This window comes from Manis pentadactyla, chromosome 12, assembly GCF_030020395.1.
Source record: "Manis pentadactyla isolate mManPen7 chromosome 12, mManPen7.hap1, whole genome shotgun sequence".
NCBI lineage: Eukaryota > Metazoa > Chordata > Mammalia > Pholidota > Manidae > Manis > Manis pentadactyla.
Window position 1 is genome coordinate 81,498,243 of NC_080030.1, and position 19,125 is coordinate 81,517,367.

Here is a 19,125-nt window from a genome sequence, read left to right on the forward strand (position 1 = left end):
TCAAGTGGGTGGGCAAAACACAAGTTCAGAGCATAACCGGTAGGGGAGAAGCAAGAGTGTTAATTAGTGGAAAGAGAAAGAGGCAGGGTATCAAGGTGAAGTGCACTTTACTGAAGGAGCAAATTTGCTATCTCAGTCAGGGGCTGCCTTAATTTGCCTTTGCTACTGTCAGTTGGTCTGAGTGATTCCTGCCAGAAGGATATAAGGGAAAGGTAATTGAAAATAGGGGGTGAGAAGTCCCTGGTCAGGGGGCAGATGCAACCCTGAACAGGAAGTATTTATTGCTGTATGGATATGACTGACCAATGTTTGGTTAAGGTTAGTATTTGTTTTCAGAGGAAGATGATTTCTGAACATGCATATATTCATGTGCAGGTGATTCCAAATAAGGAAAGTGATTAAGCCCCCAGAAGATATGACAGGAATGGAAAATAACTGATAAATAGGAGAATTGAATAAAAAATGACACGTATAGCCTACTTAGGGAAAAATACAAACTGTAAAAATGCACTTTATGCTGTGATTTACAAAATGTATAATGGGAAAAAAACTGATCAGGTGTTAAGTATACACTCTGGTACTTCTAAAACTTTTTAATCCTGGACTTTTTCAGTATATGTGTTTGAACTATTAAATCTTTAATCCTACTAGCAAACTGTTGTAGGGAAGGGGTAATTCTGGGCCTTGAAGTTAGAGAGATGTATATAATTTACAGATGATTACAAAGATGAATAGAGGAAAGTAAAAGGTAAAGAGAGTTTAGAAATATAGAAATTACTAAATTGTGTAAGAGTTGAGAAATGAGAGTTGAGAAATGAGTATATAACTTTTGAAACAAAAGCAAGGATTAAGCCTCAGTTATGTTAGAAGGAGTTCCACTTAGAGATAGGGAAGAATTTCTAGAGAAAAATGGCTGTTAAACACACTGTAGCCAGCCAAGGAGTCTCCTGGCACCATTAAGTTGTAAAAGGAACATAGCTTGGTACATTTTGGGTTTTGTGCCTACTAAGATCCCTGGTAAGAGGACAGCTCACCTCTGATGGTTACATGATATCAACCTTTTGTAGTAATAAGGGAAGGTGGATATGTAACTACAAAATAAATGTAAAACATTCAAATATAAATGCTTAGCATTGTTTTCCTAGAATGCTTTTTTTTAGGGTTGCCTGACAAAATGCCTATATATTTTCAAAATGCAGCTAAACTATTCCTTCCTTAATGGAGTTCTTTCACATTCCTTCCAAGTAAAGATGCCCCCCTCTATGCTTTCATACCTCTTTTAAGGTATTTATCACATGGTATGAAAAAGAACATATTGACATTTTATTTTTAATTCACTTTATTTAATTTTTGAGTAAGTAATGCATTCACATGAGTCAAGAATGGGAAATGCCCTTCTCATCCCTCTGTCTCCTATCTACCCTTTTTCCCTCCCATGCACACAAAGGTAACCACAGTACTACTTTTATTGTGAATCCTTCCAAATTATCATTTTGCATGTATAAGCAAACTGAATATATATTTATATTCTCCTAACTTTTTATCCAAATGGCTTCATATATGTTGCTATCCCTATTAAGATGATGATCAGCAGCTGTTTATTAAAACAATGAGCATACTGGTAAGACAGAATTTTTCTTTCTTTATCCCCGGGAAACCTCCTGTGGCCCCACTCAGCAGAGGTAAACTAGATTGGGTCACAATTTGAAGTCCTCAGCTAGCCCTTTTACCAAAGAAGAGTAGAATGCTGATAGATCACAGTGCTAAACTTTGAAATGACTCTGACCTCTCCAGAAAACAGAGGTTCTTGTCAGAGTAACGCAGTTTAACCAACATTATAAGAAAATACAAATTCTCTTGGCCATGAAGCAAACCAAATAATGGGAGTTATTAAGAGAGAATAATAGATTGCTTGTCAGAGAGGAAAGTATCTCATGTGACTAAAATGATTCAGCTATAAATATGCTTATTAGTGAAAAACAGTGTATTTTCTATGACTCAGTTTTTGTAAAGAGTTGCAGAAATAGACTACTAGAGGTTTTTAAGATCATTTAAATAGAAGTTCTCTTCCTACTGGTACTTCTTGTATTAAAGACTCAGGGAAAAAATTACTGAGTTAGCAGGATCTAGAAAGGTCTGATAGTTCAAATCAGCTCATACCAGGGAGGAAGTAAATCATATGAGTAATGCATATTTTTTCTTAGAAACAAATTACCTAGGGCAATTTTTTCAAAATCTGTGAGACTCTGAGATAGAGACAAATTATTTTACATGATAAGTGAGATTCATTAAACTGCCAACTATGTGGTACACTGAAAATAGATTTACTTATGTCTCAGAGTGTGCTGTTCTAAAATAATCACAACTGCAGCAGCAAAGACAGATGCAACTGACTGAATGAAGTAAATCAGCAAGAGGGGATACCAACTGTAATGGCTAGATTTTTATCTGGCATTTGATGAACAAAGCTCATTTTGAGGTATAATGTAAATGGTTTTAGGTGTTTTGTCTCTTCAGGTAGTAGTAACTCTAGCAATGGCACAGTATAAAATTTAGTGCCAAGTTTCAAAGGGACTGAAGTCTAATCTTGGCTTTGCTGCTGAATTGCTATGGATTTCATTCAAGTCTCTGACCTCTGATTTTCAGTCTCAAGTGATGGGATCAGATGATAATTTGCTGTATTGTTAAGATCCCTTTTAGCTGTGAAATTATTTTGGAAAAATGGGGAAACTAAACAAAAAGAATGGTCATGTGGCCTCCTTAATCATGATCATTTTATGATAGGTGAGCAAAGTGGAAGTATTTATGGGATCTCTGGTTGATTGAAAATCAGAACATAAAAAATTTGAAAACTTTTATTTAAGCACTTTGGTTTATTTTTCTATAAAAAGTGATGTCATCTTAACAAGTGATGTCTGTCAGGTTACTACATGGATATTTTGTGTTAGGTTGTTACTCTTTTTTTGTTTTGTTTTGTTCTTTAAACTCTGACAACTTGCCAAGCATTTTATTTTACCCATATGGTATAGCACTTGTGGCGATCAAGGTGTAAGATAGATTTGTGAGTTGGGTGCCATCCTGAAGGAAAAGCCTGTAAAATTTCTCTCCGTTTGCAACACTAGTAAGTACATTATATATACAAGTGAAGGTCTTAGCATATTTCGGCATTCTTGCCATTTAAGTCTGGAGTAACAACAGTCACTATAAGTACTGACGTAGATAAAAGAGAAAGATAATAAGGTGTCTTTCTTTTGGGTTGTTAACATGTTTCATTTATAAAATGTAATCTAACAAATTCTGGATAATTTTGACTAATTTGGAATGTGATTTAACTAAGATACTAGAAAAAAAAAAAGTCTAGAGAAGTAGAAAAAGCCCACTAAAACTGGGAGACACCTGGAAAAAAGGCCTGGCAATCTTCAGACATAAAATTTACTTATTTGAAATGTAGGGAGGGCACCTATTTATTAGACTCATTTCTCTCCTCAGGCCTTAGAAGAAAGCCTTTCAAGAAAAGGGGTGTTATCTTTAAATCAGTACTACTAACCGATATTCTCTTTAGTGTTAAAATGTTCTTACCTGACTTTTTTTTCTAAACCATTCATTATACAGACTACCGTGAAGAAAAGAAAGTCTTAAATGGTAAGTTATATAAATTTATAGTAAAAAGAAAAATCAATCACAGTCACATGATTATGTACCATATTGCTTCATAGAATTATCTGGGATATTTAGGGCTTTTTTAATACAAAAGATATTTTTACTTGCCTAAACTTAGAGAATTTGACAGAAATTTACAGATTCCTTATTCCAGCCATTACTTTTACAGTGGTCCCTTCTGTAACGTCCCTGAAACTGTTCCTCTGCCCTCAGTTTGAATACTTAAGAGTGATTAGTTCCACCCTCAGAAGCAAAACTGAACAAGTCACCTCAGGCGTGGAGCTCATCTCCAGTGTTTGCATACAGGTGCTGAGCAGCCTGTTAACCTACTCTTCTCCAAGCTCAGCAGCTCAATCTTTAGCTATTCAGTATGACTTAGAGTTAAGACTGACATATCTCCTAGCACCCGAAAAGTATGGTGTGGTGGTCAGTACTGACTCATGAAATGCATGGGCTTGCTCTGACTAAACTATATTATTAAAATAGAAATAGTTTTTTTTCTCCCTGTTTGTAATAGAAAATTATAGAAACTCAGCTAACAAGCTAGAATTCTAGATGAATTACCTCTTCTTTTTTAACTTGAGGAAACAGTCTGTATTGTAGACTAATTTATGGAACTTGTGATGTAACACCTGAAGTTTTTTGTCTGATAGTAAACATCACTGCATTAAATGAAGGACCAATCTTAGGATTCATCTGATGTTTGACTTCATTGTAAATCTAGGCAAACAACCCTTATATAAAGACTAATTACTGATGGACTGGGCCTTTCCTTTCCCACCACGTATGGCTTCTAGAACCTTTACTCTCCTGTTGCTTTCCTTTGGATACACTGCATTTAATATCTCAGTTAAAGGTGGCCGTAAGAATGGAATGTAACACTCACTCTCCAGCCGGTCTGGCCAGCATAGGTACCTCTTGGGACCTTGGATCCTGGAAGATTATTTTATGTATGTATTTATTAGCTGCTTCTCATATTTGCCGAAGTCTGTGTATTTGCAGATATGAACTACCTGCCTTCTGTGTCATTATCCAGACAATTGTTTAAAATACTGAATGAGATAGACTACTATAGTAGTATACTAGAAACTTGATCCCTTCAAACTGATAACAGTTCATTAGCACTTTTGTGTTCATTCAGTCTACATAACTAGTTAATTATTTTAGTCCACATTCACTGCAGGTTCCTTCATCTTTTCTAGAAGGATATTATGTAAGGTGTTCTGTTTGGCAGATGTTGAAATGACACATTTCAGAGCCTGTATGACATTGTTCCATTTTACCAAGTTATATTTGTGTGATACACAAATATAGTTTTAAAACTATATAAAAGTATAGTTTTAAAGAACATTTGAAAATTATCTCATTTGCTCTCTCATGAGAGACTGCAGGGCAGATTGCATTGCTAGTTTGAATTTGAGAAAGAGGAAACACTGTTTTTCATAAGATCTCAGTGGTGACACTGATATCAAGTCCAGATTTCCTGGTTGTAATTAGATAATATCAGATCAAAACTAATGACTAATGAATCCTGTTGATAGTTTTTTCATACATAAATTGTTAGATTATGATGTGTTAATTTTTTTATTTATACATTGAAGATGCCTCCAAAAGAGAAAGGCCATTAATCTCTTAATAAAACATCTTTCAACATTTCTCATAAATTCAGTAAGCTATCTTTTCTTGTTTTTTGTCATTTAAAAAAATACATTTTAATTATTGTAGTCTTTTTGTTATACCTGTTGTTTTGTGGTAGAACATCCTTCCTTAGGGCTCACTGCTAGTTGGTTCATAACTTCGTCTTTGTCATGTCATGTTTCTGAGTCTTCCTTTGTTTATCTGAAAATTAATTTTCTGCAGCATTACTTGGTTAGAGATGGAAGCTGAGTAAGTGAGGCTTGAGCTCAGGGCTCATGATCAGCTCCTCCAAAAAATATGGCTGTTTAACAATTTATGCTGCACTTAGACTTGGGTTTAAACTGAAGCTTTTGTGCTGGAAAGAATCCTGAAAACCTCTAAATTAGCTTCTCTCAGAGGTACCTCCCATCTCTAACTTTATGTAATTAACTGTGACTTTCAATTTGAGAATTCCAACATTCACCAGAGACTAAACACAAATTTCTTTTCCTGCACAGCTTGAGAAATAGAAATATAATTGAAGAAGTGATTTTCAAAAGTTTTTTAGTAGCAGTATTCTTTTTTTTGCCAAACTAAATCTTAGAGATATAAACAGTGCACTCCTGTTGTAAGAGGAAAATACTTAGTGTTCATAGAATCTCCAAAGTTCTTCTGTGTCTCAGAGTTTTCTAAAACAATTTGAAAACCACAGTTTCAGTGGGCTGTTAAAATGCAGTGTTGATGCATGCCCAGAAGAATAACTAAGGTGGAAAGACAGAACACCATCTGTCAGTGAAATTGTGAAGCAACTGGAACTCTCAGACACTTCTGATAAAAAATATGAGTTGGTACAACCACTTTGGAATGAGGATATATGTTAAGAATGTACATGTACATACACAATATTTATAATAGCAGTATGCAGAATAGCCCAAAACTGGGAATCTAAATGTCCATAAACTGGAGAATAAATGAATTCTGGTATATCTATACAATGGTAAAACAATCAGTAATAAAAGAGAACAAACTACTGATGCATTCAACGGCATGGATAAAATCTCAGAAACCTCTAGGATTGATTTATTGCTTACTATCAGTCATGCTTAGTTCACATAAAACTGCAATGTCTATAATGCAGGACAAAAAGAGCCACACCAAAAGAGAACATATGATTCCATTTTTATAAGGGTCAGATACAGGCAAAAACTAATCATGATGTTAAAAGTCAGAATAAGGGTTTACTCTTGGGGTCAGGGTAATGATTTAGGGGGCACAGGAGGGTGCTGGCTCCAATAGTTCATTAAAATTCATTAAGTAATACTTCTATGATTTGTTTCCTTTTATAATATTTCAGTTAGACATTTACTGACAAGAAAAAGAAGGGAAGAAAAGTGCTGTCTAGATGAATTGTGGCTGTTTGTTTGTTTTTCTTTGTGAAGGCATGTTTCCCCAGAGCCAAGTGACAGATACATTTGCCAAAGAAGGTCCTAGTTCTCCAAGGTATGCATTTTTGTTTTACTTTTTTAAAGCTAAGTCAGTTCTGTACCAAAATGTGCACACTTAAAAACATGAAACAGCCCTGGGTTTGATTTATTGCTTATTATATTAATCATGCTTCTTTGACATAAAAACTGTAAAGCCTCATTTTTCAGGCATTGTTAGAAAATGAGCTTTTCTATAAACATAAATTTTTGACATAACTGAAGTTTGATCTATTTTAAACACCTCAATTTTATAAAACAATTCAAAAATATTTTTTCTGGTTAAAAAATACACATTTACAATAGAAAACTTGGAAAATGTAGAGAAATACAAAAGAAAGTGGTAAAATCAGTTGTAACCCATCACTTCTAAATCTATACTCTTAATATTTGCTTTATTCTACCCCATTTGATTCATATAATACCTATTTCCATATTATTCTATTTTGGTAATATTAGTACTACATTGTATTCTATGAGCAATTTCCTGTCATTAAATATTCTGAAAAAGCATATTTTGTCTGCGTTCCATCATAACACCATACTATAATTTATTCAACTTTGATTTTTTATATATCTAGTTTATCAATTTTATCATTTTAGTGGAAATCCTTCAAAATGTATTATTGCACACTGATGGTCTTATAGTAAATTAAACAATCCATATATATTTTTGTCGATGACATTTCAAAAATCCTCAGGGTTATGTGTATTCTTGGTAGTTTTTTCCACCTTCCCCCCACCACCACTAATCTGTATTATAACAGCAGCATCCTGCTGTATTTGTTAAATCTGTTAAATTATTTCATATACAATTTTAAGTTAAAGGCCTAAGATACCTACTCTAGGATTTACCTATGGGTATCTATCTGTAGGTAATAAGTGCAAAAATAGTATCAGTTTGCTCAACAATTATTGCAAAACAGAAGACTTAGTTTTACTTTAAGTTTTACTGTTGACTCATTAACCAACTTTGATGAATTAATTTCTTGAGTAATAATATATTTGTGACAGGGAGGAATGAAGGTAATAAATTATACATGGAGATTTCATCATAATCCTTAGGAAAATATGTTATTGCTCTGATAAAAGAAAATTTTAGAAATGTGTAACTTTTATAAAAAGTGTCTTGCCAAAGATATTGTTTGCTTTTATCTAAGTTGAAATACAGGAAGTATGGGTATTTTAAATTTGGAAATAATTACCAGTATATAACGGTAAGACCACTCATAATTTAGAAAAATGTCTACCTAGAGAAATATATGTCCAACTATAGATTTTAAGCCATATGTTTAAGTCATATAGTTATATTTTAAGTTATACTTTATATTTTTAGGTCATATATATTTTTAGATCATATATTTAATGATTTAATATATTAATGCATATGATTGTCAATATAACTTCATTTTTTAAAATATTTTACAGCTATGACTGGTTCCAAACAGACTCTTTAGTCACCATTGTCATATATACCAAACAGAAGGTAAGCTCATCTTTAAAATAAGGAAAAAAAAGTAAATACTCAATAAATCTTAGCTATGTGCAGGTACTTTTCTAAGCACTCTTCTTGTGTAACTTACAGTAAGTCTATGAGGTAGATCCTTATGTTGTTCCTATTTTATGGATGAGGAAACAGATTAAGTAATATATCCAAAGTTACACCACAGCTGGCAGATGTAGCATTTTGAACCAAAGTAGGCTGGCTCCAAAGAATATGCTTTTAACAACCATGCTCTAGTCTCTTAGAAAAAGGCTAGACTAGGAAGTATTTTATGTACTTTCTGTGACTTTTTTTTTTAAAGCATGGATAACAAAAATGATAATCCCAGGTAACTTCACCATAAGAACTAATTTCTTGCATGTAAATGGGAATTTGAGAGGCAGGAGAAACTATACTGCTGTAGCTGAGTATGCTTAAACCACAGTGGGGTTCAGTTGCCCTCTTGAAACTAAAATTAAGGAGTTAATTCATTTACTAAGTATTTATTAAGTATCTACTTTATTTGCAGCCCTATCTTAGAATTCAGGGATCTAATGATGGGCCAGGTACATACATACTTGGCTTTTGTGAGGATTCTTTCCTCACCCAACAGGGAAGTCAGGTAAATAAGCAGACAACTTACATCTCCAAACACATCTTCCAGCAATTGGCAAGATTCCCACCCTTGGGGAACCATGTAGATTTAAAGATAAGTTCTGGTGGTGCTAGAAATTTCTGCGAATGCATGTTACTTCTATAGTAGCAGAACCCCCTCTGTGCTGGTGAGTGCCTCTGACTGTGGCAGCTCTGACTATTCTGCAAGAGTGACCAGGGCCAGAGGCACTGCTTGTCCGGCCTTCCACTCTCTCTCGTTGTTGTTTCCTCATCACACAATCCGAAACCAAGAGGGCAGGGCCTGAGGAGGTTGGGGTCTGCTCCCACGGGTGGTGTCAGTGAAGCACAGGATGGATGACAAAGAGAAGGGGGAAGTTTTCTACCTGGAATAATGTGTTCAGTGTATGGTATAAATGATAGGTACCAAAATAACTTGCACCAAAACAAGGCTATGTAAGAAATTAGAGACACTTAGAATTTTGTTAGTTAATTAAATTTTTTATAAGCTGAGGTTGAGAGGTTGTGTCATTTGCCAGCATCACACAGTAATGGAAAGATTAAAATGAACATAGATATGTTGGCTTCTGGTCTGATGCTAATTGTTTTTCCAAATTTATTCAACAAATTTTATTGAGCACCTAGGTACCAAGAAATATTTTAGACAGTCCTTTATACATAGGGCTTAGAGATGAGTACGTAAGGTAAATTATTTAACAAAGACAAATAGACAAAAAAAAAATGTTAAAAAGATAGGACTTCCCTGTTGGTCGAGGAAAGAAGCCTCACAAAAGCCAAGTATGTATGTATGTACCTGGCCCATCATTAGATCCCTGAATTCTAAGACAGGGCTGCAAATAAAGTAGATACTTAATAAATACTTAATAAATGAATTAACTCCTTAATTTTAGTTTCAAGAGGGCAACTGAACCTCACTGTGGTTTAAGCATACTCAGTCACAGCAGTATAGTCTTTCCTGCCTCTCAAATTCCGATTTACATGCAAGAAATTAACATTTTAATTGTCTATTTGTTAAAGTTGTGCTTTGAAGGACAACTGGATTGTATGAGAGAGAAGATGTGGGTAAAATTTATTTAGCTTTTGGGTTCTGTAATGAAGTGTCATATGAACCTCCAATAATCACCTTAAAAGTATAGTTGCAGAAGTTTGGGGGAAAAATTACTTTCTAATCTTTCTCTTTTTGCTTTCTGTTTAAGGATATCGGTTTAGACTCAGTCATAGTTGATCATCAGGATGGTTCCTTTAGAGCTGAAACAATTATTCAGGATCATTCGTTTCTCATATATATTGGTAAGTACTTTAATATTTATTAATGGAAACAACTCCAATTTCCTTTAAGTATGTCAATAACTTGGTCTATAGTCTAGGTAACTGTAATATTTTACCTGATCTTGTCACTTTAGTTTATTATTTGAGGATCAATTTTTTCCTCTTTCCTTAAACTAAAAAAGTGCTAGCAAATGGCAGCACAACCTTACCTATCCCAAGTTTAAATGATTAATTGCAATCAAAATCAATAATAGTAGGAAGAAATATTTATTGGCCTAGCTTTATAAGTCTCTTTTACTTGGCACCTACAAACAAATCTCTGGAGGCCTGTCAAACATTGGCCATTTCAGTGTGTTTTCAAAGATTACAGGTTTCTCAGAGAAAGAAGTCACAACTAAAATCTGGAATCAAAGATGACAGATCCTTAATCCATTTTTCACCCATAATGACTCTAGGATTTCACCCTTTTCTCCTTTTATGAAGGTGATCTTATTCTATAAGGTAGAAATAAAACAAAAACAAGGAAACTATTTTAAGTAGGTATTCTCTTGTAAAGAACATTTCATTTACTTTTGCAAAACAGATTGAAATTCTCCAGACCTTAGCTGACTCAGGGTTCTGCTCAGTACTTTACTATATTAATGCAGTACCGTTAGTCCTGAATTTGATCAGAGTTGATAAATGTTTTTCCTACTTTCCCCATTCGTTAATCAACCTCAAATCTTAATCCTTTCTTTCAGAAATATATCCTGTTCTATTTTTTGTTAACGTAAGAGCTAGTGTATATTGCCTCTTATGGGAGGGTTTTAACCAGACTCTCAGATATCTAGAAAAGTATACATTTTTCAGAAGTGATGTCATGATTTTGAAGTAAAACCTTTGTGCCAGCATTTCTTATGTTTCAAATACTTTGTGGATAATTGTGTTCACACTGTAGCTTACTATATCTAGCACACATATAAAAAAGAAACAAAAATTCCACAGTCAAAAATATGAAACTTGGGTTGCTGATAATTGGATTGAAAGGACTAAAATAATGAAAATTGTGAGTTCCAGATAACTTTGTTAACACAGTGAAATTTGCGCAGATATTTGCAAAAATATCTCCCCTTTCTGGAATGTAACTTCGTAAAGTAGGGGCTTTTCTTTTTCACTAACTATTGTATCCGTAACACCTTCAGAAAACATAGCATATATACTCAGTAATTTTTTTCAGTAACTGAATGAGTACTCAGCTTGCAAGCACAGTAAGCAGGACAGACAGAGCCAGACCCAAGCCTGGAGGGAATCACATATGTGCGCATACGTGAGCATCCTGCCTCAGGTGCTGCCTCCCTCCCTGTGCTGTAGGATTGTCAGTCCATACTGGCCATACCTAAAGACCATACTTTAGACTAGTGTAGGTTTCCAACCACTTGTGGGCAATTGAGTATTTGTTCTTTATTAATAGAGAGAGAAATGGAAAACTTGAAGTATATTTCAATAATCTGACTCAACATTTTTGTTTGTGCTCAGAATATGTTTTTCTTATCTTAAGAGATTTGAAATAGTGCATAAGAGAACCATTTAAAATAGCCACTTAAAATATCTTATATGATATTGTATGAATTGAAGTAAGATTTTAAGTAAATTTATTTTTCTTTTCCAGAGCTAAGCCATGAGATTCATGAAGATTTTTCTGGTAAGCTACCAAAAAATAATTATGTATGTGTACACACATGGGGCAGGGTGGGGGGAATCAGTATTTGTCTTATTTTTCATATGTCCATTTTCATGTTGCAAAACAAATGTGTTAAGTTTTCTTTATAAACAATTATACTAATTTTTAAGTGTGTTCTTTTCCCTCTGATTCCAGGGTTTTACTTCCCTTTTTTCTTTTGCCTTGTTCCTTTTCTCTCTTTACCCTTTCCTTTTTCTCTCCTTAGAAAACAATTCTCTCTTGCATTCTTCCTTCCTTCCTCAGCTCGGCACTATGCCTGATATCCAGCTTGCAGAAATACACTAGACCAGACAAATTGTTCTTATGTGTATATTTTTATATATGTTTAAATGTTGACAACATATTAAATTATGAATATTACTGCATATAAATGCACACTGTGGGGTTTACACTGATGCTTAACAACAGGAGGCTTATCAGAGAATGAAGGTTTCTTGTTCTTTTGTCTTTTGTTTGTAGCTTTTTTGAGGTATAATTGACAAAATTATAATATATTTAAAGTGAGCAGTGTGATAATTTGATGTATATATTTATTGTGAAAGGACTCCCACAATCAAGTTAACACATCCATTACCTCACATATTTACCTTTTCTTTTTGGTGAGAACACTTAATTCCACTGTCTTACTAGCAAATTTCAGTTGTATAATACAGTGTTACCAACTACACTCCCAATGTTGTACATTCAATCCTCAGACCTTATTCATTTTATAAGTGACAGGTTGTACTCTTTTACCATCATCTCCCCATTTCTTCCCACCTCCTAGTACCTGGCAACCTCTCTGTCTGGCTTATGTCACTTACTATAATGCTCTCCAGGTTCATCTGTACTGTCACAAATGGCAGAATTTCCTTCTTTTTTAAGGTTGAATAATATCACACATACATACATTTTCTAAAATGCACATGTGGCTTCTTTTTTCAAGTATCGTCAGAGTACCTTAATATTTGTTCTTTGCCTTCCCTTTTCTGTGTGTCATAGTAAGCTCTGAAAAGTTTATAAATTAAGCTCTTTTAACTCAAGGACCATGTTTTTACTTTTGTTAAGCTTCACATCAGTGCATATCAGTGCTCATTAAATTGAATTCATTCAACTGTCTTAAAAGTTGTTAAATTGCTACTGAATTACCTGTTTACAAGTAAGGAAGAACAGATGTTTCTAAAGACAAAATTAAATACTCTTTAGGTCCTTAAAAGTACAGTCCATTCATAAAATTTAATCTGTGTAAAAACCTGTATTTTATTATTATATCCATATTCTAAACTATTTTTAGAATTTTATTTTAATCAACCAAAAATAAAAAGGTAATCTAAAAGGTTTTTAATTATTAAAGATTCATATGCCCTTTATAAGGACTCATTCTCCTGAGGCTTTTTCTGTGTTTATTAGGCTCAGTATTGATCTGTTGAATTCACTCATAAGAACTCAGATCCCAACTTAAGAAATGTTAAAAAGGTATAAATTAAATTTGCTTTTGTGAGTCCATTCAATGGCTAATTGTATATGTTAGCCCCCCTCTCCTTTTTTTAGCTGCCTTAATTAACTGCCATGGCTATAGTTAAGATTATATGAAAACTTGCAATACATATTAGTTTGGTTATTGATAAACTAGGTTAAAGAAGTTATCTGAATCTAAAATAAATTAAGATGTATTTAACACTGTATATGACATAAACAATTTTTATGACTACATATATAAAATCTTGTTTATCTTACTTATGATCAATATCATTTGTATGAGATTGGAACATTTAAGCTATTTGAGAAAATTGTTTTTACAATAAAGTCTTATATTTAGTGTTTATCTTCTTTTCAGTGCGGGTTGTTGAGAATGTGGGAAAAATAGAGATTGTCCTAAAGAAAAAAGAGAATACTTCTTGGAAATGTCTTGGTCATCCCCGGGAGAATCATAATTCACTTATTCCAAAGAAAGATAGAGGTATGCTATGCTGTTATTTTTAGTCCTGTGTTCATGAAATTGTTGTTAATGGCACATTAACAAGTTTGGAAAGCCATTGTGGTATGAGCCACAGTGTCTTTGTATCACCACTAAGATTTCAAAAGAGAAATCATGTCTGTTATCCACCTTTTATTAAAATTGAGACATAATTGACATACTACATTTTATTACTCAGGTGTATAACATATGATTCAGTGTTTGTATAGATTGCAAAATTATTGCCACAGTAAGTCTAATTAACATCTGTTACTGTGCATAGTCACACAAAAAATTGTTTTCTTGTACTGAAGACATACTCTTCTGGCAACTTTCAAATATACATTACTGTATTATAACTATAGTCACCATTGCAGGACATTACATCCTTATGATTTCCTTATTTTATGGCTGAAGTTTGTACCTTTTGACCCCTTTACCCATTTCATGTCTCCCCTCCCACCCCCTGCCTCTGGCAACCACGAGTCTGTTCTCTGTATCTGTGGCTTAGTTTTTTGTTTGTTTTTTTTTGTTTTTTAGATTCCACATGTAAATGAGAGCATACAGTATTTGTCTTTCTGCCGGACTCTTTTCACTTAGCATAATGATGTCAGGGTCCATCCTTGTTGTTGTATATGGCAAAATTTCAATCTTTTTTATGGCTTAATAGTTTTCCATTGTATGTGTATAGCACATCTTCTTTATCCATTCATCTATCACTGGACATGCAGGTTGTTTCCATATCTTGGCTATTGTAAATAATGCTGCAGGGTACGTAGAGGTGCGTGTACCTTTTCAAATTATGTTTTTTTGTTTATTTTCTTCAGTTAAATGCTTAGAAGTAGAATTGCTGGATCATATGATAGTTCTATTTTTAATTTTTGAGGAACCTCTGTATTGGTTTCAGTAGTGGCTATACTAGGTTACATTCCCACCAACACTGCACAAGTGTTATTTTTCTCCACATCCTTGCCAATACTCATTATTTCTTATCTTTTTGATAATAGCCATTCTAACATTTATAAGGTGATATCTCACTGTGGTTTTGACTTGCATTTTCTGTATGATTAGTGATGTTGAACATCTTTTCATATACCTGTTGACCATTTTTATGTTGTCCTTAGAAAAATGCCTTTTCTTATCCTCTGCCCATTTTCTAACTGGATTGTTTGGTTTTTTTGCTATTGAGTTCTCTATTTTTACATATTTTGGATATTAAACCCTATCAGATACATACTTTCCAGATATTTTCTCCAACTCAGTAGGTTTCCTTTTCATTTTATTGATGGTTTCCTTTACTGTGCAGAAGTCTTTTAGTTTGATATAGTCCTACTTGTTTATTTTTTCCTTTCGTTGCCATTTCTTTTGGAATCATATCTAAAAAATCATCACTAAGACTGATGTCAGGGAGCTTACTGACTGTATTTTCTTCTAGGTTTTTTATGGCTTCAGATCTTACATTCAGGTATTTAATCCACTTTGAGTTACTTTTGGGTGTGGTGTAAAATGGTATCTAGTTTCATTATTTTGCATGTGTCTGTCCAGTCTTCCAGCACCATTTGTTGAAGGATGGTCCTTTCCCATTGTATATATTCTTGCCTCCTTTGTCTTAAATGTTTTGACCATATATGCATGGGGTTTTTTTTCCTGGGCTCTATTCTGTTCCATTGATCTCTATGTCTATTTTGCACCATATCATTTTGATTATTATACCTATGTTAGAATAATAATAACATAGTTAAATAACTATGTTAGAAGTCAAGGAGCATGATACCTCCAGCTTTGTTCTTCTTTCTCAAGATATCTTTGATTATTTGGGGGTCTTTTGTGGTTCCATACAAGTTTAGAATTGCTTGTTCTATTTCTGTGAAATATGTTACTGGAATTTTAATAGGGAGTGCACTGAATCTGCAGATTGCTTTAGGTAGTATGGCCGTTTTAACAATATTAATTCTTCCAATCAATGAGCATGGGATAGCTTTCCATTTGTTTGTGTTATCTTCAGTTTCTTTCATCAATGTCTTATAGTTTAACTGCATAGGAATTTCACCTCCTTAGATTAATTTGTTTCTAAGTATTTTATTCTTTTATACAGTTGTAAATAGGATTGTTTTCTATATTTTTCTTTCTGGTAGTTCAATATCAGGGTGTAGAAATGCAACAGATTTTTGCATATTGATTTTATATCCTGTACCTTTACTGAATTCATTTATTCTGACAGTCTTTAGGATTTTCTATATACAATATGATGTGGTCTGCAAATAGTTTTTCTTCTTCCTTTCTGATTTGGATGACCTGTATATTCCTTGCCTAATTGCTCTGACTAGGACTTCCAGTACTATGTTGAATAAAAGTGGTGAGTGTAAGGATCCTTGTCTTATTCCTGATTGTAGAGGATAAACTTTGAGCTTTTCGCTGTTGAGTGTGATGTTAGCTGTGGGCTTGTAATATATTGTCTTTACTCTGTTGAGGTATGCTCCCTCTGTACTCACTTTGTTGAGAGTTTTTATCTTGTGGGTAATATTTTAATTTCAGAAAAGTATCAGGTAACCTTATTTTAAGTACACATTGTGTATAGAAGGCTATTTTAGACACTGTGATATGAAGCAAAAGGCATCATAAATTATTTTCCCATGTGGAAGGAGTAACATACACTGACATGATATTAAGGAATACTTTTTTATAAAGAAACAGACCAACCAGGGCAAGTTATGTAGTACAAACTGAATATATTTTTTAGGTAACCTGAAGTGAGCATATGCAGACGAATTTGATCTTGAATGAATGGCTGCAGTAGATGAATTTCAAATCATGTTTCAAAACAACAGAAACAACAATAACTATGGAGGGTTTCCCAGCTAGAGCTTCAAATTGTTACTGGGTACTTGTGCCAGGCATTTTTGCAGGTTGTAGAAAAAGAAAAATGTAAGCCATAAGTAGGAAAAGGTCAAAAAGATTAATTTTACTGAGCAGGAGGTCTGAAAGAACATAGAGAAATAATAGTGTGATCTGGCAGATCAAAAGAGGAGAGAAGATAATAAAAATGGAAAGAGGTAAAAGTGATATCTCTTGCCCTGAAATTATCTATATAGTAATTGAAAAATCATACAAACCAGATAAAAGCTAAGTTCTAGAAATAAATGATACTGAGAACCAAAACCAGGGCTGACCTCCATTTGGAAATTGTTAGCATGAACACTGCTTAAGTCTCGCTGTGGTTTCCTGAGGCTCTCTGTGAACTCTTGTCCCTGCCATGAATCTCTGATTGAGTCGTGAACCACCATGGCTTTAATAAGTGAACTTTAGCTTTCTTGGATGTAATTGGAGCCAGACATTTACTTTCAGTGAACTAGGGTTTTCACTTTGGAAAATGACTCAGAATTTCAGGGATATTTTTATTTATTTGACTGAATTAGCAAAGATAATTTCTTCTTTGTGCTTTCCCCTCCTTAAATTATGACTAAAACTGTATATTATTTTATTTGCTAACAAAGCTGGATACTTAACATCCTGAGTATTATAAATAAGTTGCTGTCAGTAACTTCAGTTGTTTGTAGTCCATCAAATGGTTCCTAGGTTTTCAGTATGTGTTAATAAAATTATTGACTTATTGATATCAGCATGCTGGCTTCCTTCTGTTGAAATTTCTTAACTAAAAGAATTTTAGTTTGAAAATAAACATAAGTTGAAGGCATTTAATGCAATACCTTCTCATGTTGAATCTAGAGTTTACTTACATGAAAAATTAAAATATATAAAGAACATAATCAGAGAAGAGGAACTCCTTCATTTTTAACTTTAATCCAAATGTAATGAGTGTTATTTTAAATTGTATTAATGGAACCAGACTACCATTTGTAAGTTGGATATTTCCAATTATTTTTTTCTCCCCAGGGATGACTTGTGTGTATGAGTTGTGGATATGGCTGAGGATATTGTCTATTAAGGGACAGAAACTAAAAGATAATTGGGTTACTACTATCTCTGCACCCAAACTAAAATTTTATTTTAATTACGATTGCCTGAAATGTAGAGAGACTGATCACAAGACAAAAGTATTTTTAAAGACTTGTTGACAAAAAACTCAGTAAATGAGTCTTGGAATACAAAATTGTAAACAAGGTTTTTTTAAAAATGTGTCACAATTTTGATGTCAGCAGCCATTTATAAATTTTAAATTAAATATATGTCATCTGTAACTGTCTTTTTAAGTTGAATTGTATGAAATTGCTAATAATATTTTTAACATAGAAAACTGGTAGTTTTGCATGGTTTGACTTATACTTTCATCAGAGCTTCTTAACTGTGAAACCATACCCACACACACACACACACACACACACACAGTGAGGTACTGTCTACTTGCAAATGTGTCTATCAACACACTGTAAATGGTCATTTAATTGTAGGGCTTGTGATTCTACAGGCAGTTTGGTTGTTTTTACAATGACCGATCTTCTTACAGGTATAGAAAGAACCATCCTCACCTCTCCCAAACCCTTGCCTGTGTGTGTATCCATGTTTCTTTGCTGCCTAAAATAAGTATTCACCATTACTAGAAATGAAGAAGTATTGTGGATAGCAAATAAAACTTTCACTATGCTTTAATCTCTAAATTACCTCCTCTACCTAATAGGTATAAAGTTATTGCTTGCACCGTAACTATACAACTTTGGCATCTTGCTATCTTACTTTCATTTCTATCAGAATGGCCCAAACATGAAATCTGAGGAAACACAGAATAGGTGGAGCAGACTGTAACTGAGTAAGAAACTATGTACTTTATTAAAAGATAATAGAAAAAGTTTAAAAACTTAGAGTTCAGGTGATTTAGGCACTTCAGTATACAATGTTGGCTGAATTAGTTATGGAATATGAAAGGAAAGGTGATAGGTATGGAGATGTTCAAATTTAGTGACAGTTTGCTAAATGCTGTGTCTAAGGCCCCATTGAATCTAGACTTAAGGGAAGAGTTGCCTTTCTCCTAGTTTAACACTAACGTTTAACTCTCCACTCACCTTGCAATATTCAGTTCACATTAGCTGAGGTAGTAAAACATCTTAATACCCTTTAGGAGTATTTTTAACAATAATAGCTAAAACAGAAAGGAATCTGTGCTTAGCTGTCAACTTGATAATACTAACTTAAAAATCATATATGGAAATTCTCCGTCTTTGAGCATTCTCCTTCATTATGTTTTACCGCAATATATGAATCAATATTTAGTATCTCTAGTGTTTGAATATATTGTGATTGTATTCTTATTCATATATACAAGAGTGGTTTGGATGAGGATAGTAAAACTATACTACCAGAGATTAGATGG

General features: G+C 33.6%; 1 protein-coding gene across 3 annotated transcripts in view; it reads left to right on the forward strand.

The window, feature by feature from the left end:
• The window catches only part of LOC118913774 (cytochrome b5 reductase 4), a 94,134-nt gene that overhangs the window by 47,350 nt on the left and 27,659 nt on the right, over positions 1-19,125 (forward strand). The window contains exons 5-11 of one of the 3 annotated variants that reach the window (XM_036888011.2): positions 3,613-3,642; positions 6,717-6,777; positions 8,187-8,244; positions 10,071-10,164; positions 11,792-11,824; positions 13,680-13,802; positions 15,235-15,264. In XM_036888011.2, the coding sequence (XP_036743906.1) occupies positions 3,613-3,642; positions 6,717-6,777; positions 8,187-8,244; positions 10,071-10,164; positions 11,792-11,824; positions 13,680-13,802; positions 15,235-15,264 (429 nt within the window). The remainder of the gene's footprint in view (positions 1-3,612; positions 3,643-6,716; positions 6,778-8,186; positions 8,245-10,070; positions 10,165-11,791; positions 11,825-13,679; positions 13,803-15,234; positions 15,265-19,125) is intronic. The other 2 variants (XM_036888013.2, XM_036888012.2) reach the window with 2 other exon arrangements.